At 53.9% G+C, this 20176-nt stretch overlaps 10 protein-coding genes across 10 annotated transcripts; 5 read left to right on the top strand and 5 right to left on the bottom strand.

The window, feature by feature from the left end:
* Window positions 1–3639: 3639 nt before the first annotated feature.
* Window positions 3640–4767, top strand: F5Z01DRAFT_201124 (uncharacterized protein). Its single transcript, XM_046258088.1, has 3 exons — window positions 3640–3875; window positions 3932–3989; window positions 4042–4767. Exons 1-3 carry the CDS (start codon window positions 3829–3831, stop codon window positions 4417–4419), a joined length of 483 nt encoding a protein of 160 aa, XP_046122458.1. The 5' UTR covers window positions 3640–3828; the 3' UTR covers window positions 4420–4767.
* F5Z01DRAFT_201170 (methyltransferase TYW3-domain-containing protein) lies at window positions 4031–5721 on the bottom strand. Its single transcript, XM_046258091.1, has 2 exons — window positions 5057–5721; window positions 4031–5013 (listed from the first exon to the last, which is right to left on the bottom strand). The coding sequence occupies exons 1-2, from the start codon at window positions 5474–5476 to the stop codon at window positions 4531–4533; spliced, it is 903 nt and encodes a 300-aa protein (XP_046122457.1). The 5' UTR covers window positions 5477–5721; the 3' UTR covers window positions 4031–4530.
* Window positions 5722–7337, bottom strand: F5Z01DRAFT_201145 (phosphoadenosine phosphosulfate reductase). The gene has a single exon (XM_046258089.1). It carries the CDS (start codon window positions 6874–6876, stop codon window positions 5968–5970), a length of 909 nt encoding a protein of 302 aa, XP_046122456.1. The 5' UTR covers window positions 6877–7337; the 3' UTR covers window positions 5722–5967.
* A 982-nt stretch (window positions 7338–8319) lies between these two features.
* Window positions 8320–10439, top strand: F5Z01DRAFT_201113 (HAD-like domain-containing protein). Its single transcript, XM_046258087.1, has one exon. The coding sequence runs from the start codon at window positions 8685–8687 to the stop codon at window positions 10110–10112; it is 1428 nt and encodes a 475-aa protein (XP_046122455.1). The 5' UTR covers window positions 8320–8684; the 3' UTR covers window positions 10113–10439.
* F5Z01DRAFT_643503 (uncharacterized protein) lies at window positions 10279–11176 on the bottom strand. The gene is made up of 3 exons (XM_046262719.1): window positions 10944–11176; window positions 10810–10861; window positions 10279–10732 (listed from the first exon to the last, which is right to left on the bottom strand). Exons 1-3 carry the CDS (start codon window positions 11052–11054, stop codon window positions 10503–10505), a joined length of 393 nt encoding a protein of 130 aa, XP_046122454.1. The 5' UTR covers window positions 11055–11176; the 3' UTR covers window positions 10279–10502.
* Window positions 11177–11737: 561 nt separating this feature from the next.
* F5Z01DRAFT_201161 (uncharacterized protein) lies at window positions 11738–12581 on the bottom strand. Its single transcript, XM_046258090.1, has one exon. The coding sequence runs from the start codon at window positions 12427–12429 to the stop codon at window positions 11950–11952; it is 480 nt and encodes a 159-aa protein (XP_046122453.1). The 5' UTR covers window positions 12430–12581; the 3' UTR covers window positions 11738–11949.
* A 51-nt stretch (window positions 12582–12632) lies between these two features.
* F5Z01DRAFT_670242 (cytochrome P450) lies at window positions 12633–14296 on the bottom strand (the record flags this gene model as incomplete). The annotated part of the gene is made up of 3 exons (XM_046264532.1): window positions 12633–12834; window positions 12890–13109; window positions 13174–14296. 3 exons carry the CDS (start codon window positions 14294–14296, stop codon window positions 12633–12635), a joined length of 1545 nt encoding a protein of 514 aa, XP_046122452.1.
* A 340-nt stretch (window positions 14297–14636) lies between these two features.
* Window positions 14637–16670, top strand: F5Z01DRAFT_201089 (uncharacterized protein). The gene is made up of 4 exons (XM_046258086.1): window positions 14637–15687; window positions 15741–16207; window positions 16255–16416; window positions 16470–16670. Exons 1-4 carry the CDS (start codon window positions 14860–14862, stop codon window positions 16609–16611), a joined length of 1599 nt encoding a protein of 532 aa, XP_046122451.1. The 5' UTR covers window positions 14637–14859; the 3' UTR covers window positions 16612–16670.
* A 1069-nt stretch (window positions 16671–17739) lies between these two features.
* F5Z01DRAFT_643488 (uncharacterized protein) lies at window positions 17740–18416 on the top strand. Its single transcript, XM_046262718.1, has one exon. It carries the CDS (start codon window positions 17824–17826, stop codon window positions 18130–18132), a length of 309 nt encoding a protein of 102 aa, XP_046122450.1. The 5' UTR covers window positions 17740–17823; the 3' UTR covers window positions 18133–18416.
* A 177-nt stretch (window positions 18417–18593) lies between these two features.
* On the top strand, window positions 18594–19888 carry F5Z01DRAFT_643485 (uncharacterized protein). The gene is made up of 3 exons (XM_046262717.1): window positions 18594–19072; window positions 19130–19390; window positions 19444–19888. The coding sequence occupies exons 1-3, from the start codon at window positions 18616–18618 to the stop codon at window positions 19722–19724; spliced, it is 999 nt and encodes a 332-aa protein (XP_046122449.1). The 5' UTR covers window positions 18594–18615; the 3' UTR covers window positions 19725–19888.
* The last annotated feature ends 288 nt before the right edge of the window (window positions 19889–20176 follow it).

The following is a 20176-nucleotide window of genomic DNA, read 5'->3' as shown; positions in this document are numbered from 1 at the left end:
ATGAAGTTCAGGTGCGATACGTGTGTGTTGAGGTGTGTGGTCGCGGTTGTTCGTATACGAGATGTTCGACCTAGATGGCGAAACGTGTACGACCCAGTGACTGGCGACAGAAGGATCGAAGGTGCTGAGAAGCGAAAACGCCCTTTGCCTGAGCCGTGACGGTCACCGGCTGGTAAGATATAACCGATTGCCGTGACGCAACGACAGGCAGAGAGAGAGGATGAGTAGGCGATACCAGTCGCTGATGTCTGCGGTGATGCAATGCGTGTCTAAAGATGCAATGAAAAGTCTAGCATGTGGCGGGTGATGTTGAACAATGGACACTGAAAGGGAAAACACGTGAGAAAGCTGGGGAAGGGGAGAAGTGAAGGGAGAGAAGGGAAGTTGACGACGATCATAGCCCAGGTGAGATGAAGAGAAGCCTGGGAGCAGTGGGCTTTTAGCGTCGTACCTCCCCTGAGGCTCAGCGAAAGCTTGGCCTGACGGGTCCTGACCGCATTCCTTGGCGAATTCTGGGCTGCCAGGATGCGACATGATGTCTAGGATGGGATTTTTCAGGTCGTCGTCGCTGGCAGCAGCTTACGATTCGGATTGCGCAGCACAGTCTTCTTTCGCGTCCATACCTGAGACACCTTGAATGGATGTCGCCTTGCCACGATGCCGGGCAACAATGGCAAAGAATACAGTGTCTTCTAGAGCAACAAGTACTAGCAGTACGGACAGAGCTCGACAACGTCCACTCCAGTCGTTTTGATGCTGTTATCGCCAGCAACGCCGGCATCCGACCTCCATTGCCTTCAGTGGCTGGCGACCCCTGCACTACTAGTGGAGACGCCAGCTACTAAGGTACAAGCCATGATCTGGAATTAGGGACGCCACCATGAGCTACTGGGTTTTACCCGTCAACGGCTATGTACTGCTCGCGTGTCAGTTCACAATGAACGCGCTCCAGTGAGATGAATACACGACGCATTGAGCAGTCGTTCACAAACATCTCTGACAGTGTAACATCGCGGTGAATAAGGCGTTCCCTCTCGTTTCTATCCACTAGCATCGAGCGAAACGCCCAGCGGCACGTGTTAGCCTGTCCTCGAATCCCACAGCTGCGTTTCGCAGATCGACCCCACCTCATCGCTGCGAGGGGAGGACGACTGGGCCCTAGCTTCAGATTCCGGTGCAGGCAGGAGCGACACGCCCTGTCATTGGCCTGTTTTGCGCCTGAAACCAACCTCTCGGCGCACCACCAAGGTGCAGCTCCCGGCCCTGAACAAACGCTTCCTCACCAATCATCGCCCCGCGTATCCTATTACGACGAAACTTCTTCCACTGGTGGCGCTCGTGATGTTTGTACCGCTGCGAGGAGCGTAATCTGAATCGCCAGACGACCTACCAGGGCGGCCCCTCCCGGCAAGGGCAAGCTGTCAGCCTGTCAATGTTCTAGCGCTGCTACTCTTCGCTCGGCATCTTCCGCCATCATACTTGATCACCGTCACATGGACGGGCCTCGTTCGTATTCCCAGAACGTACCGGCTAGACAATCGACGTCTCGCGGCGTCATATTCCGCCGTCCTCGAACCAGGCTTGGTGGCTCTTTGGCTTCATCCACCCAGCGAGCCCCCTACCATGACCCGAGCTCAGGTGATGATGCCAGCGACATGTGGTTCTCCGTCACCACCGTATTGCCTCAGGCGACAGTATGTTGATTAATTACCCCTCACCAGAACGTTCATCCCATGCTCTGTGACTGTTCCAGCCTCCAAGTGCAGTTCTAGCCCGACTAGCTTGTCGCAAGTTGATGAGCGACACAGGGTTGGCCATGCTCGTCCACGCCTGATAGCGCATGAACGGCTAGCATCTCCTTCACGGATGGCTACATCCCGGCCATTTACAAGGATAAAAACTCTATTCACGGGATCCCAGCTCTTGGGAGTCAGAAGCGACCTACGCACCTTTCTGAACCCAGCGGTTCGCCCGTCAGATGCCAAGTATTCGCAATTTGTATGTGACGGCCAAGGAAATGAAGTCTCAACGCTGCATGATGGGATGATTGCAAAGGCCCCCTTGGACAGGTGAATCTGTTATCAAGGAGCATGCTACAAACGTGGAAATGAGTAATACCTGACAATCAGCTAATTTGGGTCCTACGTATGTAGGTAGTACTACGTAGGTTTTCGAAATGCTCTGCTGGCTAGGTAGTGTGTTAATACCAATGAACTGGCACGTGTCATGCCTGTACGTATAAGCATCTTGTTATGAACTGCGGTCTGGAACATGTTTATTACAGGGGGTTGCTACCACATGTCCTTGTCCAAGATGTGTCGGAATGAACCGAGCCATGGATCTGAAAGGAAACTTGTGCTGCAGCTTTATCATTGCTCTATTGTGATGTGATGATCGGGGGCAACTGCGTGCAGTCCTGTCTCCTGAGTATCGTTCACCTCGTCCACAAAGTGTTCATGGGTCTGTCGATACTGTGTACTGAATCTTTCTCTGGGGGGCCAACAATATTGCAAACTTCGTACGTACATCCCTATTTCTTTTTACCTTTAATGCTGTCATTTGCAAAAATCCTTTCAGATGGTTTCTCTTTAGAATTGTGGCCGCTCTGAGTCCTGCATCAACATGCTGCACAAAAAAGAGACTTGGGGCCCTTGGAAGGCGATAGCCGATGATCTTGCAATCTCCTCGAGTGTGTATCACTTAATGTGCGACATCAGCCTGCTTCCTTAAGTGATGGATGGCCACTATCTGTTTGTCGCCAGACCTACGTACCGAAAAGGCAAAGACGTCGCCTGCTGCCACAGTGAGCTCGATGCTCGTGCTCGCACCACCCAGCGGCGACAGACCGAGGAGATACGTCCCACTACCTCTCAAGACTACGTAGTGTTCGCGTGTGGTCGAGTAATAGTGCGGAGTCGCCGCCTTGGGTACTCCTGCGATAACCTAACAGCCGCCTTTGATCCCCAGAGCTTTCCAAGGCGGACAATGAGCCCTGCATTGTTCTATCAACGATGCATCAGAGTAATAAAGCACAAGTAGCAATGCGTTCGGATGAGCCGTGGGTGGCATCGACACTACCTCTGGGCCGATCTTGATGAAGGACTGGACATGGTGAGGTTAGGCGATATATTTAGCAAAACCACATGCATGTTTTTTGTCATTTCCTTTGGACATGTTTATACTGTACTGACGTCTCCATCATGGGAACTACCAACATTAGCCTTATGCCTCCGCATCGCCAATGCGGTAGACCATAGTCGACCATGAGCACCATCGTCAGCCTGAACGCCCGGAAAGGGGGTTCCTGATGTGGCGCGTAGTGTACCGGAGCTTCCCATTCCCCTCATCAGTGAAGCAAGCTTCCGGCGTGTTCGTTATCTGGGTGCGTCCGAGAGCTGTGAGTAAGGGAAGGCAAGGGTATTAGGAAGCAGTACGGCTTTCATGATGACTCGTGCCTGAGCAGCCATTTCGGTGAGGCGTGTTGTCATTGATTATTACGCTCAGTCCCTCGACAAGTTTACCGGTCTTTATAGCAATTGCTTGCAGACGGCTTGAACACTTGCAGAGTAGGGTGGGTATCAGCCATAACAGCTGGGCAATAGTTTTTTGAGCGACATGATGGAAAACATCTTTCGAATTGGGCAAGATCCGCCGAGAAGAACATGGTGATGAGCTGCTTAGGGTAACCAGGAACCATCACGGGGCCTGCTACCCACCTTACTAAGCAGCATCGGCAAGGCGTCAACGTCCAACGGGAAAAGTCGCATCGCGCGTTGCATCACTGCGAACCGGCAAGCTCCTTAGCCACAGCCATTGAGTCTCAGCATCATGGGCGCCAACGAGTCAAAGCCGTCTCCGGCACACGTGTTCAAGGCGTACGCATTATCCGACCCAATACACTCGATACAGGACAAGAACTGACGCTTGACAGCTCTGGGCCGAGTTCGGTGTCACAGGACCTGGTCGATTCGCTGCAATCAAACCATGAGGTGGGAAAGATGCATTCTTTGAATTGGGGATGACGTCGCTGACAGAAGAAAGACTGATGCTTCTCGCACCCGCCTCGTGGAGGCCCAGATCCAGGCTCGCGTCGCCGCCGAGCTCCAGAAGCACCTCTCACAACAATCAGATGCCCTGCGCCGCGCACACGAGGGCATCGCGTCCGCCGAGGACAAGAACGCCGATGACAGCAAGACAACTCCGGCTGTGAACAAGCAAATCGAAGGCCTGCGTCGTCGCCTCGAGGAGCGGAAGCAGGTACGCCCTTTGCCCGACAGCGTAGATGGCGCGCGGGGAGAGCTGGTGCGGTGCCTGACCGAGAACGACCGCCGACCACTGGACTGCTGGGCCGAGGTGGAGAAGTTCAAGACCGAGGTCAAGAAGCTGGAGCAAGAGTGGGTGAACAAGGTGACGTCGTAGGAGACGGCATGTTTGGTATGACTAGGTATGGAGACGGGTATAGAAGGAGAAGACATATGTTGTACATTACGGCATTGACAAAAGAGCATAGACCATGAAGAGAGCGCGAATTCAAAGAGGTAATGAGTCTGTTGCGACGGGCTCGTCTGTGTCTTCTATGGGAGAAGGCTTGTCTTTCTGCATTTCGGCTTTGCGACGGAGTCCTTCGGCGCGTTTACGCTCACGTCTGGCGGCGGCGTCTTCCCAGGCTTGCCCTTCTGCATTCTTTTTCACGGGCGGTGGCTGCGTTGCGGCACTCAATGCCTGCTGGAAGCGAGCTATGCGCTTAGTGTTCTCAAAGAAGCGCTCGTTCGCAACGCTCATTAGGGTCCGCAAGTGCTGCACAGACACTAGCTGTTGTCGATCCTCACCCACCTGCTGTCCGATGAGTGATTCGAGGGTGAGACCCATGGACCGCACGGCAACCATGGGCATAACGGGCTCGTCACGAGAGGCTATCAGGTTGACGGCGCCCGATTCCCTGAACCCAGCTTGAAGGGCACAGCCTAGGACAAGCTGTGCATGACTAGGCGAGGCCGTGAGAATATGTAGGATCTGGACAATGAGTTTAAGCCATCCTGTAGGTAAAGAAACTCACCATTGGTTCAAATTTGAAGTGTATTAGCCGCCTCCCAGCCGACCCAGCCGACACATTCGCTTCGTCCGCGAACTCTAGTCCTCGGATCCAGACATCATTCTCCTCCACAGGATCGTGCGAGACGAATAACCAATTGCCTCCTCCTCCTTTGCCGCCCACGCCAGCGAGTTGGGCTTCGCCTCCTTCGTCAGACCCGGCAGTCTTGCGCCCCTCGACGAACACGCTCACCCGCCCAGCGCAGCTGCTCGTTGTCACAAGCCCTTCGACAGCATTGATCTCAGCGATGAGGTGTCTAATTCCTTCATCTACCGAGCCCTTGGGCGATAAGTCCGTGTATGTGGCGTCGGGAACGGCCAGCTGTGACAGAATCTTGGACTTTTTGACCGCAAAGCCAGTCGGAGGGCTAGGAAGACCCTGCATCACGGCCAAATGCTGCAGATGTGATGCACCGGTAGCTTGGGGAAAGTTTTGAGGGCTGATCGGAGAAATTGCCGGAGGGTGCTAGACTGACATCGCGCAGAAATGGCAAAAATGCGTGGAAGAAGATAGTGGGATATCAGACGCTATTCTCCTTATGCGGGGTATCACGCGTACGGGGAGGTTCACCTGGTGACCCCAAAGACCGATGACGCTCCGGCGAGGCAGACGAAACTCATCTCACTTCTGCATTGTTGGAAAGAGTCATTGATGGTATGTTTGATCATCATTCTATCCTTCTTTTGTCTACAGAGTCTTCATCGCTGTCTACAGCCGTCAATCAGTGAGCGCCGCACTGTTGGTATATATTCCTTCGATCCATCCATCCGACCAATTTTCATTCCAAAATCAAGAGCCCCAACGCCAACGCAAATGCCCGCCAGTCATGCTATCATGAGAAGACACAAAGGAGAAGATCGCCCAGCAAAGGGAGACTAAGCCACCGGCTGGATCACCGACGACTTGCCCTCCAACGCCGCGTATCTCGACTTTTTGTTGTGGATGCCGCACTCGGTCTTCTGCTGTCCCTTCCAGCGGCCGGCGCGCTCATCCTCCCCCTCGGCGACGGGCACAGTCGAGTGCCAGTCCCCGACGCTTTTGTACCCCTGGTCGAGGAGAGCATTGTAGGGAACGTTGTTCTCCTTGATGTAGTCGTTGACCTGCTTGAAGGACCAGGCAGCCATGGGGTTGATCTTGACAATGTTGCGCTCCTCGTCGAGCTCGATGATGGGGATCGATCCGCGGGCAGCACCCTGAGAGCGTCGACGGCCATTGAGGACGGCAGCGACCTTGAGCTCATCGTACGCACGCTGCAGCGGCTCGACCTTGACGATCCAGTCGTATAGCTCCGACGCGGTGTTGTACAGCTCGGGGCCGTACATGTTCTCGAGCTCCTGTGCCGTGTTGACGCCATCGGGCTTGAAGATGTGCACGGGCACGTTGGGGTACCGCGCCTTGACCTTGTCGATGAGGTCGTATGTCTCCTGGAAGTGGTAGAGTGTGTCGAGGAAGATGAGGTCCACGGTGCGGGACTCTGGGTTCTCCTCCTGGATCTTGGAGAGCATGTCCATGGTGGCGAGGCCGGTGAGACCAAAGGCCGTGGACTGGTAGAGGTTGGGGAACATGATCTTGCAGAAGCGGAGAATGTCCATGGGGTGCATGTGCTCCAGCTGGTCGTTGAGGTGCGAGATGTGGGCTTTGGTGAGAGACATGAGGGGCAGGTTGGTCGTCGATGACGAGGGCGAGTAGTCGGACTGGCCAGAGGTGTACCCTGAGTCGATACCGCTGGTGTCGACCTTGGCGTCCGTCATGGACGACTGTCGCGATGTGCTGATGGAGGCCATCGTGTGAGGTGTCGAGGGACTGATTGATGAGGCAAGAGTCGTCTGCGGTGTTGTGAGAGCCAGACGTGAGGCACCAACGAGTCACGGGCGGTCGTCGGCGGGTTCTTCAACTATGATGAGACTTGTCGATGAGACTGGAGTGTGGATGACGGCTCGGTGGTATATGCTGGAAAGAAGCAAGAGGTGATGATGTGTGTTGCAAGTCAGGGTATATCAATACTTCCGAGAGGAGAGGTCCGGTCCAGGTCAAGAGGGGGTAGGTATTATTACGACTCGGAAGGTTGCAAAAGCCCTTACTAATTACAGATCAACTACGGAATATTGGGCTCATCCGGGCAGCAGCAACCATCGATCTGCTTTGTGAGCCTGATTCCACGCTGGACGACTCGGCATTGCGCAATCGCCGCAGTGGAAAAGCTCTCCTGGTGGAGGAAGACGTTTCTGTCAGGAGTTGATCACGACATCGACGCTATGCCTGTCGCGATGGCCGTCCGGCGTGTGAGCTGATTGGCCCTCCGGAGCGTCGGCCAGTCTCTGGGGCGAGCAGAAAGACTTTTGTCTTTGCCCACGCCACCCGCAAACACGGAGGTATCTGCTACGTACATGTGCTGCTTGGTCAGCTGTGGCTCTCGGACCGTGGGAGGGTCTTGATGCAGGTGGAAATTCTTTTTTGGCCTTCTGGATCTCGGACGGGAATTATCAACACGGGCAATGCATCCTCGGCCGAAAGCGTGTGAGTCGAACTGGATGAGCAAAGACCATCCTGGGCTCCCACTGGCGTGCTCAACTTGGCTTCACAAGCCCGGGTGATGTCTGGGCACGATCCTACATAACAACCATTTTCGACATTGCTAGTACAGCCAGTTACGTAGTAGAATTCGGTAGCGGGCAGTCTCTCGGAACGTCGTGATTCAAGTGACAGATGTTGCCATCGCCAAGCATCACGGCGGTAGCCGGGAGCGGTCTTTGCAGGTCTGGAATGAGTGGGTCTCCGGTTTGGAACTCGCGGGTCGTCGGCCGTCATGTCATTCGGGCGTCGGGTCAACCGACTTCCTCCATGTGCCTTGTGCTTCGCCATAACAAAGATCTTTTCTTAATAATCCAGGCACGCGAGCGATCGGGCTTCTGGAAGCTCGTCACCCTTGATCAGCGCTGATCCAGGCGCGTCATCGTTGAACCTGGGGAAGTTACGTACGTAGTCGGGCGCAAGACATCGAGGCTGTAATATGTGTGCTCTGGCCCAGGGCCCCAATTACGCCAACGTTCGGCTGTTATGCACGGCTTGAGGCCTTAACCCCATACTGCCGTGGATAGAGTCTCAGACAACATTAGCCTCTCGACCTTTGAACTTGGAACTTTCCGATCACGCAAGATGTATTTTGTGAGGCGCAACTTGGCTCACCTTCAGTCAACGTTCAATGACACCATGATAAGTCAGCAGCTGGTCAGTCTAAGGCAAGAGCCGCCCTGCAACGCCGCGTTAGTCGCGGAAAGACAACCAATGACACGACCCGGACCAAACCAGGCGCCGCTGTCAGTGCCCTCGGCGACTTCCCTGTGATTGGGCACATTTCTCGACTGCTTGGCGGGGTAATCAGGGTCGACTCATGCCACTCGCCCACCAGTGACCACGAGGATCAGCTCAGGATTGATGCGGTAGCCATCAGCCTCATCCCCGCCCTCTCTCGTTGCGCGCGCCATAGCAGCATGCTCACTGAAGACCACTGTCGATGACCGCTTCAGTTTGACCTGTCTCTTCCACTCTTCGTCTCCGTCACGCCGACCGTACGTTCCCTACAGCGGCCATCATGGCAGATAACGCGACCTCGCCGAGACAAGATGCTGCACGGCCGCAATTGTCCAGCTCAATGAGGAGCAGCTCCTACCTCAATGATCACCAGCAGTACCGCCCACCCCGTCAAGTAGACACGCATTATGGAATAGACACTGTGGTCGAGGACATGAGCACCTCTGCTTCGCCGAAACCCACCCTGCCTTTCCGTGGTATTCCCTCAGAGGACAACCCGCCGACCGTGGTCGACTCTGGGGTGACACACTCGTATTCGCATCCCAACTGTGCACCTCCTTCCGGCACAAATACCGATCGTCTCATTGCGACTCTCATCTACAAGCAAAGAAGCAGCACAGCTGGTGCTGGGGGCTCGCGGTCGTCGCTCAAGGGCGTCAAGTCGGAGAGCAATGAGTCGCTCCCGGCGAACATGGCACCTACGACGGATATGGACGCCTTTCCACTCGAGCCTCCGACCCAGGAAAGCGAAAAGCTGGATTACATCTACGGCTCGTACATTTCACCGCTGTGCATCACCTCATTCCTGCACTTGATGTCGGATTTCCCCATGCCCGATGATTCAGATGAGCTGCACTCGTCCCACCGCTGCTTGGATAACCAGGAGACGCCTCGCGTTGTGGAGCTCACTCTCTCCCCGGCGCCATCACCGAAATATTTATCGCTGAAAGATCTCCGGAAACATGAGATGATCTATCGTTTCGAGCAGGAGTGGAATGTGGACGTCAACCTGCAGCGCGAGTCCGTGTGGAGGAGACACCCGAGGCTGGTGGTCTTTGACATGGACAGCACGTTGATCACGCAAGAGGTCATTGATCTTCTGGCCGCGACTGTCAAGGACCCTCCTGATCTGGCAGAGAAGGTGGCCGATATCACCCACCGGGCCATGTCCGGCGAGCTGGAGTTCGACGCGTCATTCCGGGAGCGCGTGGCCCTCTTGACTGGGCTACCGGCAACCATTTTCGAAGATCTTCGATCGGTCCTGAACGTCACGCCCGGCGTGCCGAAACTGATCAAGGCTCTCAAGAGGCTGGGCGTCAAGACTGCCGTCTTGTCGGGCGGATTCCTCCCGTTGACCAGCTGGCTCGCGAAAGAGCTCGGTATTGACCATGCCCATGCCAATGAGGTTGTCATTGTCGATGGCAAGCTCACTGGTGAAGTGCAAGGCACAGTTGTGGGTAAGGAGCGCAAGCGTGATCTCCTCGTGCAGATTGCCGAGCAGGAGGGCATCGATCTGTCCCAGGTGGTGGCTGTAGGCGACGGGGCCAACGACCTCTTTATGCTGGACAAGGCCGGGCTAGGTGTAGCGTGGAATGCCAAGCCGCGGGTGCAAATGGAGGCCGATGCGCGGTTGAATGGCGAGAGCTTAGCAGACTTGCTGTATCTGTTTGGGTTGACCGCCGAGGAGGTTGAGCAATTGGCGCAATGAGAGTAGGTGTCTGCGGGCGTTTTCTTTGGGAACCGAACCCCCAAGTCGGGAAGCTCTGCTGGGACAAATCACCCGAGTCGGGAAGGTCATGTTTTTGCAAACCATGACTGGAGATCATGGGCTGCGGAGTATGCACCTATGGCACGTAGAGAGACGGCTTGAGCCTGTGTGGTCACCATCTCAACGAGTCATTCTTCCTCGCTCTGAAACCGACAATATTTGATGTTACAAATGGAAGAGTTCTCAGAATTCGACGCCTGATGCCCAAGCCTTACGAGTCTAGAAAACAATGATGTCTTGTCAAGCCCGCCACAATTGCTCTGTCTACCTTACATTTCCCAAATCTCCCTCGCCTTTCAATATAAACCCGCCTTTTCCTTGTTCGCAAGCTTAGGGGTAGCCGTCCTTACCCCACTTGTTGAACTTGTCGTGCAATTCCCTGGGCAGGGTCACGTTGGGGACAACCACGGTGTTGAGGGCGGAGGGCGCGTCGCGGGGAGGCTGGGTGGCATCACCACCGGGGTGGTACTGGTATTTGCCGGTGCCGTTGCCCTCCCAGGGCATGCCGCCCTTGGCGATAGAGACGGGGGTCTCGGAAGTCGAAGTCGTGGGCGAGCGGCCTGGAGCTGGTTGTTAGCATCCTATTCTCTTCCGTGCCGACGGATCTGCCGCAACGTCTGGATGCGGTTCTACGCACCAAAGTAGAAACCAGCGCCGCCCAGAGCAGCGACCATGACAGCACCGAGGACCTATTCATCCAATATCAGCTTCCATTCCTTCGGTCGTGGTGCCTCTCTCCGTGTGGGAGGGCATATGGTGATTATGACGCACGAGGGTCTCGGGGTTGCGCTTGGAGTCCTTCTTGAGCTCCTGCTTGGAGTGCTCCTGGAAGGCACGAGCAGTCGTCGAGAGGAAGCGACGGGAGGCGATACGGGAGGCCATTGTGTCGGTTTCGGTATGGATCGGTGGTGTGGTAGTTGGAGGTACAAAGGTCAGTTCGACTGCTGAGGTTGGAGCTTTCGAGACGGTCCGTGGTGCAGTTCTCGTATGATCTCAACGAATGGCGTGTGATTGGTCAATGCGGGCCGGCACTGTGACTCTGCGCATGTCACGTGCAACGAGGTAAGCAAACGTCATGGCCAAATGATCTACGCTACCCTGCACCACCTACCCGCCACACTCGGCCTCGGTCTCAGCCTCCAGCCAGACATCACCAACGTGCACAACGCAATGTGAGGGCACGTAACAGCCAGGCAATGGGCCCGACCAGATTCTGGTCATCCGCGCTGTTTGAGAACGAAAAAGCCTGGGGAGACAGTCCTTTGCCCGTCATGCTTGGGCCACCAAAGCTTCACAGACGGAAAAGGGGGCACCCCTTTCAACAAACTCTCGTGGACCGATCATCCGGGTGACAGCGTTACCAACACCAGAATGTTCAAAATAAAGTTCACCGGCCTTGAACTATTTTTGTCATGTGCGTACATCCTCTGCACATCTGCTCGTTGGGCAACTTCTTTCTTCTCATTTTGACACGACACATCTCAACTACGAAAACGGCACAGATCTCACAATCACTGCAACAATCGACCTTCAGGGATCAGTCGCAGAGCCCGGATTCTACATCTTATCAGAACTTCCGCTTCACAAACTGCTGAGTCACCACTTCCCTGATACCAGAATGTCTTCTGATGGGCCTGGCGTCCGCGAGTTGGTTTGCGCCCTCGTCGTGGCGTTCGGCTGCTGGGTCATCGTCGGCGCTATGGCTTACAAAAACTCGCGTGGCGAGGAACCCACTGCGCTGAGCGAAGATGAATGTCTGTCGTTGGCTCTCTTAACATTAACTTGGGTGCTTACGCTCGCCCTCGCCGTTTTGGTGGTTGGCCGTGTCAACCCCCGTGCCAGCTGCCCTGCCGTCTTCATTGCGGCGATGTTGGGAATGCTGAGTGCAATTGCGTTCTGCATCTTCACGGCCTCTTGGCGGAGAGGCGCTGAACACGTGTTCTGGGTCATGGGAAGCGTATGGGTTACGTCTGCCATCGAGTTGGCCACAGGGCTGGTCGGAAGGGTTCTGCGCTGGCTGGAGGGGCTTCCGAAGGCCCAGGATTTCGAACAGCAGCACTAACATTTTCGAGAGAAAAGAAGCTGCGGGGAGCATAATGGATGCTTCAAATGTCACTCGAGCACACCAAGGCGAGCGCAGGTGTAGTTCAACATGCGACAGTCGACCGAAAGCCCCAGACCGAGGGAACGGGGTGTCCCAACCTATCTGACTGGCCCTACACAAATGGGACAAAACCACAGCCGAAAGCTTCCTCATGTATAGGAAGGCACTTGATGCAAGTTCAAGTTCAATAATACCAATGTTGCGATTCAATCCAAGCCTGCTTCCGTGTTTGGGCCCTGATTCCTCCCCGACAAGAAACCGCCTGAACTAGGATACAAAGATACCAGAGAACCCAATATTCCCCGCTGTGTGGCGTGTTGCGTTTGTCTTCCACATCCTCTCGGCGAATGAGTTTCCTATGCCCTGCTAAGGCGGACCTTGCACCCATCTCCGCTTGTCAACGCCATCGCAAACTGTCCCACAAACACATCGCCACCGATAGGCTCGATGCTGGGAAATGTCTGCACCAGCCGAGCGGTCGTATACGCCACTTCGAGCAGCGCCAGTTGCTGACCGAGACACAGCCGTGGTCCGCCACCAAAGGGTATGTATTCCCAGCTATGGAGTGTTAGCATGGTGCGGCAACAGCGTGAGAGTGAGTACGGGGACCTACGTCGAGGGTCTCTTTGTGTCCCATCTATCCGGGTTGAGGATGCCGGCATCTTCGCCAAAGATGTCCCTTCTCCTATGCATTGCCAAGGAGCTGAATACAACAGTCTCGCCCTTGGCAATGAAGATTGGTGACATGCCATCTTCACCTCCTCCTCGAGGGAGTATTGTATCGACACGGGCGGTCCTTGAGTTGATCGGATTGATAGGGTAGAGACGTAGGACTGTCCTCGAATTAGCCATTCGTTGTCCTTCGAGCTCGAGAGGGACCGCTGGAAGTACACGCACCTTCGTTGACAGCCTTTTCCAAGTATTTCAGGTCCTTCATTGCTTTCGCATCAGGAGGGCTCCCTCCCAGAGATGCAACCTCCTCGCGAATTCTGCTGAGAATGTCGGGTCTGCGAGGGAGGTGCCACCACAGGATGCCGAGGAGGGAGGCAGTTGTGTCGCGACCTGCAACCATTGTGCTCAGCATCTCACCACGCAGTGCCTCAGCAGACTCTCCGTCGGTGGCTATCTCGTCAAGAAAGCAGTGTTTTCTCTTCCCAGGATGCGATTCGTGGTCAATAACGTTCCTGCCACCAGCACGGCGCTTCAGCGCCCCATCAATAAAGTAGTCGGCAAACTCATAGACAAACTTGACGGCCCTTTTGAGCTTGAAGTCGGGAAGCATGGCAAGAAGTGGTGCAGATAGCCGCATAGACATTCTCTGCATAATGTAGTTGAAGAAGGAAGCGAACTTCTGGCCTTCTTCCGCCTTGGATGGGTCGAGACAGCCTGTTGTCTCCCCAAAGAGCATGTCCGTCACGATATCCATGGTGAACATAGGAAACAAGTCGGTCAAGTCAAAGACCTCGTTTTCGGGAATCCGCTTGACGAGACTGAGAAAGTGGTTTTCGATCAGCTCAATGTCCTGAATCTGGCTGCGTCCAAACGCTGGACGGAGCAAGGCGCGGGAGTGTTTCCACTGGTGACCATCAGCGCCAAAGATGCCACCGCCCCAGCACTGATTGAAGGCGGTCACCCGAGCTGCAGGAAGTTGCCAGTCGGAAAAGTTGGCGGAGAGAATGGTCTTCACGTTCTCTGGATCCCTCGTCCAGTATGATTTTTTGCCAAGGACGTGATGAGCGATAGTGTGCACACCTTGACCGGCGTCATCAAACACGGAGGAGAAGACATTCGGCAGCCGTCGCTGTTTCTTGGCTTGGATGATCTTGCGGATCTGAAAGAGTCCCAGACGACCAGTTGGATCAGGACTGGATGGAGGTGGACAGCATCCGTTCGAGTGGGCTTTCCGGCGGTAGGAGTAACTGAGTACCAAACGGCGCAGTATAAGAACGAGAACCAAAACAAGTGCTGGGAAGACCCACGGACGTTGCGAAAGCCCCTGGCTGGGCAACGTCACGAACATGCTGAAAGTAGTGGACGGAAGGTTGCAACTCACAACCACAGCTTGGATCAAAGGGGTGATATAATTATATGCCCACAGGCACATGTTCTCGGCAAAGCGGCATATCGTCTCGAACATTAGCTCCGGGTGCCCATGTTTTGACTTGTTACTATGTACACGACTGGACACTACAACATCAGCCTCGGGCTGAAGGCTTGGCTGCAGAATGCAGAATGCAGATAGATAACGCCAAACTACGGATCAGTATCCGCATGTGGTTTGCGATGAACCGCTTCGGCCGAACCGGCTGATTCCGAGCCTGCTCATGCTTCAGGGGTGTAATCGATACTCGTTGGTTGACCATTTTTTTCAAAACGCAATAGGCCGGACTGGGGATACCGATGTATGAGTCGTCTGCAGCTCAGCAATCTTTCGTGCAGCTGACATGCATGTCCTTTGGAGGCCCGGACCATTGTGGATTTGATAGATTATATTCGGGGAATTATTAGGCGTATCAACGACCCTCATCGCGCCTCAATCCCGACTTACACAGATAACTAGTTCGGCGAATTTCCTGTATTTCCATGGATCATGTTAGTGTGAGGGAAGACAGAAATTGCGACAGCATTTCAGCTCTCAAACACATGTGCAAGAGACTCATATTCCCGACCTCAAAGACACTCATCGACTATCTTCGGCAGCAATCTGAGTTCATGTTGAACATGGCCACTCGACCGGTCTTCCATCCCTGGAACAAGTCCCAAACCATCCATGGATCCGATGTTATTTCACGCCCCTTGGCCACGGGCGAGTTCGTGCTCGCAATGCTCAATGAGCATGCGCAAGGCCACAACTGTCCATACTTGGGTGCCAAAGTTTCCATCGAACATCTGGATGAGACTTGCACCACTGTCGATGAGCTGAAATCCAGTGTCCAACAAGCATTCGCTGCTACGCGATGGTGCCATCCTACCGTGGCAGCGCAAGTCCACAACGGCAAGGAGCTAGTCTACCCAGTCGAGGACGCCAATCAAGTCTCACAATGGCTCGAAAGGACGGTTCACCTCGTCCAGAGCTCTGAAGGTTGGATCGGCCAGCACGACAAGCTGAGCCGCGATGTTGTCTTGCCCACAGCAACGGGCGACTATGCCTTGCTTTACCTGATCGTACATCCTGACCAGGTGGCCATTGACAACATTGTCAGCTTCGACTTGCTCCTTCACGTGCATCACACCCTGGTAGACGGAGCTGGCCTGCGGACATTGCTCAACTTGATATTGCAAAGTCTCGTTAAGCCAACCTCGGAGTCGTACCATTGGGGGGAGGAGACTCAGCGCCTAGCTCCTTCGGCGCTAGACGCAGCAATCATCTCCGACGAGGTTGTAGAACAGTTGAACAATATGCCCAAGGAGGTATGTTGCTCAAATAGCCCCTGGAATCTTCTTGAACAGCGTTTAATTGATAGATTCCTCTCCCACCCCTGGGTGGAAACGCCACATCGCGGCATGGAACCGGTGTTGTCATGCATACGTTTGAGAAGGACAACTTCCTCCAGAGCTTGAAATATATTGCGCGGAAGCACGGCGTCAAACTCACTGGGATCGTGCAGGCAGCCCTTCTTCAAACCGTGTACAGCAAGGCACAGCCTTGCGAAGAAGACGCTTTGACAGTAATCTCGGGTTACGATCTTCGAGCGCGGAATCTGCAGAAGCCCTGGTCTGATCGCAACCAGTTCGTGGGCGCTGCGGTTGGCCTGGAGATGATGAAGCTGCCAGTGACACAGCTTGCCGCGGATGGTTCTGGCAAGGAGTCCCTTTGGAGCGCTGCTAAGCATATTCAGCAGAATTGGGCGTCGTTGGCCGAACGAAAAGACGTCGCTGCTGGGGCCGAGATGCGCCGGCAAGCCACGGGGTTCATTCTGCAAATGGCCATGTGAGTCTCGTGTCTACGACACTATGAACCTTGTTAACTCCTAATAGGGCAGAAGTCAACAAGGAGCCCTCCAAGCTTGGATTGAGCTTGAACTATGTGTCTGATCCACCAGGCAGTAATCAGTTAGATGGCACATACCAACAGAACGGTCGCCGAACCTTCAAATTAGAGGAGTATCAACTTGTGACGGATGAGAGCACCCCAAAGCTGTGAGAAACGGAACATCCCATTCAGAAGCATCCGACTGACGGCTGCGCAACAGGTCTTGTCGATCACACTCATGGAAGGACCAGTTAACTCTGGAAATTTCATTCAGCTACAAGCATTATACAAAGGAATTTGTGGCAGGCGTTTTGGAAGCATGGGCACAACAGCTAGTGTCACGCCTTCAGGAGGAGTACTAGGCTCTTCACCAGCAGACCAAGTGTGCTGTGAAAACTCCACGCATAATCTAACATTTCTTGATGGCGTGGTCCTCCAATCATTCCACCGGCGTTCATTGCTCAGTCAATCGTATAAATCGACCGAGGGCCTCGGACGCTAATCGGATGCTAATCGGATGCTTCTGACCCAAGTGAATCGTCAGCATGTATGGGCATACACAGACTCGAGATGCTTATATCAGATCCCTACGTGTAACTAGGATCATGGACAACGAATGTCAGCGAGCAGCGTTATCCTGACTGTAGCTCATGTATCATCCTGCACGGCTTGTGACGAAGAGCATTATACAGTAGTTCCTATTCGCCTGCTGTTTCCACAGAGCAGGGGTACACTGTAACTGTACATGTAGCCTGCATGTGGCATGAAGCCATACGCCATTCATACATAAATCTACCCGCATAGTGGACTCTACTATCGAGCCAAATAGTCGCTACCATAACCTGGTTGTCGTGGATGCATACGGGGGTCAATCATCAGGGGTCTAAATCCCCTGAGTAGGTGCCAAGTGCCAACCCCAGCCACGATGACGGGTATCGCTCGGACTGCCGAATCGGACTTATGAAGCCACCAGACAAATACAAGTCACTCTGGCAATACGAAGTCACTTTGCTTCTCCACGACGCATGCAACTCGTTACCGCAGATGATTCAGCGGTCCCCTCTTTAGGAGCTTTCTAAGCTTGGCACCGTTCTATGTTTTGGAACCATAGCCCCTGGAATGCTGATCCTCCATCCTCGCAGCGTCGAAGGAAGGCCCAATCATGGGAGTTTGATCGGTGACCACATCACACAAGTCCTGGAAGTACTTGATCTACAACTCAAACTCTCCGAATGACTCCTTGGTCGTTTCATCGAATGATCCTGTCGGCGCTTTCATGACAATGTGACGTTGAGGAGACTAGTTCTGGGATGCGGCAAGACGACCATGCGATTCCCAGGAACATATATGCCTGCGTGAGAACCACAGGTCTATTTCAAGGTGCCGAGCAAGCATCACCCATCTTCGAATATTGCACACAATTCCTCAGAAGAATCAATAATTTTCGTCTCATTCACCAAGCCCACCTGCCTTTCATCATGTCTTCCGACGACGGGTTCAGCCTTCACGTCACCGTGTTCATCGAGCCTGAGAATGTGCTCAAGCTCCTTGAGGCTCTGGAGTCCGTGTACGACATGGTGACCGAGGAGGAGGAAAACTGCACCGTCTTTGAAGTGTACCAGTCGTTTGAGAACCCTGGCGAGATCCGCTTGGTGCAGACCTGGAACAACGACATTTACTGGATGAAGGCGGTTCGTGCATACCCACCTCCCCGACCGAAGCCGTTGGGATTGAGTGGCAATGACCGATCATACAATTTCATGACCAAGTGTTACCATAAGACTTACTTTGCGGCTACGGAGGCTTTACACAGTAAGCCCCGCGAGTTCAAGATCTTCAACCGCCCGGCCATGGAATACAAATACTCTGCTGGGGCGCATTAAGAAGAGAGAACGACCAAGTACTTGTTTCTTAAGGGTTAGGAATCCTCCTCGTGAGTATGATTTGCTTGTGATGTTGGTTCGGAAACAGGTGAAGTTGTCTGGGCCAAATATCAAGAATTAACCCACCATGTGCATCAAACCCTTGGAGTGCAGAGACGTCAATCTAGCATCGCGCCATTAAGCCAGTTGATCTTAGAGAAGCTGAGATCAAACAAGACCTTGGGTCGTCGGTTGCTCTTGTTGCAGTGTAATCGCAAGTGCCGAAACAACTGGTATTGTTTTGGTGTGGAAGTGACAAGAGAATAGTTGAAGGCCCCCAAAGTTGGAACATCCTATCGCAGAGCCGGTTCAGGGTTAGCAGAAACAGTTTTTGCCCTTAGTCATATATCCGGACCGTCGCGTCTGATCCACATCTGCACGTGATTGGCTCATTCTCATCATCATCATCCTCACCTGATCAATTTCGCCATTGATGGTGCACACATGAAAGTCACCACATCTCGCACAGCCATGCCGCCGTCATCGATCCGACTACCAACGCATCAAATACGGTCAAAGGTCTTCCATCAGTTCCCTCGTACAGCGTACCGCCCGGCGTACGATCAACATCCCAGGGCGCGCATGATCCTGCGGCCTCGCAGGCCAGAGCAACCAGAATGGCAAGGCGGTTATGACATCAGGACAGAGCTTCCAGAGGGATGGATTGAAAAGCCCGAGGTCAAGGAGGAGATTCCAATGTCAGAGGCGGAGAGGGTCAAAGCACAGATCCAAGCCATTGGCACCGAGCCGAGTGCTACCGAAAGCTATGAGCAACAGCTCGAACAATGGAAAAGCAAGACCGAAAAATGGGACCGACTGGCGAAAACCCTTGATATTGGCGCGCTCAGAGTCTTTCCGAAAGACTTTCAGGGGCGACGGGAGATTTGGGAGGAGAAGAATGGTTGGTTGAACCTGCGCGTACGGAGGATGTTGAAAGGCCACAACTGATCGTCGACAGTGCCAAACGGGTTGAGCATGTTCATGGATGACTTGCACTTCCAGAGGATGATGCTTCATGGGTACAAACGAAAGCCCCCAGGCCTAGTATACAAGATTGATGAAGGTACTTCGCGCGGGCTCAGTTTCTTAAGGTACCGTGACACGAGACACGATGCTGACGACGCAGGAACGCCTGTGCCAAAAGGTCTATGGCTAGTCCGCGGCGGGTTCCACTGGGGCCATTTCTCCTTGCAGCCTGCTGTTCCCATGACACTGGGAGGTAGGCATCACCCGGATGGCGAGAGAGCGTCCCTCGGCTGACCCTTTGACCAGAGCTCGAGGATAAAATCACAGATTTCTTCAACGAACATGCCATCTGCATACCTATCAAAGCATGGCACCGCATACACAGCTTACGACTGCAAGGCCAAAATCGGCCGATACCGAAAAACTGGCATCTACCATCCCTGGATGAGCTCTGCCGAAGGCACAGAGTGCGACTGAACGAGGACGAAGGCGTGTACACCATCAAGAGCCGCAGAGGCTTCTTCTATTCACCAGACTATGTGTGGAGCCAATTTGCGAAGCGCATCGAAACCCAGCGGACGGAGTAAAGCAGTCGGCACGTTACCGACATATCGAGCATAGCGGGCGCTTTTTCAGGATTTCGAGATTCATAGACGATGCCTTCTCATAACACAGCATGCGGCACATGCGAAAACTGTACAAATGTATCATCAAGCTTGTAACTAATGATGACACGATATCACCCGAGAGCATACAGTGAGATGGCAAGCATGTGTGTACTGGATTACTCGCGCAAGTATCTACCCAAGCCAGCTCCAGCGCTCTAAAAGCCCATCATGAAAACGCCCATCATGAAAACATATCGCACACTGAATGCAAGTGCAGAGCCCGCAGAACGGGGGCCCTGGCGAACCTGCCGGTCAACCCGCCCCCGCTGGTCGGGAGAGTCGAGCGGCAGGGTAATCCGGACTCTCTCCGTGAGCCAAAAAGGGGGTATCGTATGAAGTGAAGAGGAAATAAGTAGAATCAACATGTATCG

This window comes from Emericellopsis atlantica (assembly GCF_019669845.1).
Source record: "Emericellopsis atlantica unplaced genomic scaffold F5Z01scaffold_2, whole genome shotgun sequence".
In the NCBI taxonomy this organism is placed as follows: domain Eukaryota; kingdom Fungi; phylum Ascomycota; class Sordariomycetes; order Hypocreales; family Bionectriaceae; genus Emericellopsis; species Emericellopsis atlantica.
The sequence above is the reverse complement of the archived record's forward strand: the minus strand, read 5'-3'. Positions and strand labels throughout refer to the sequence as shown.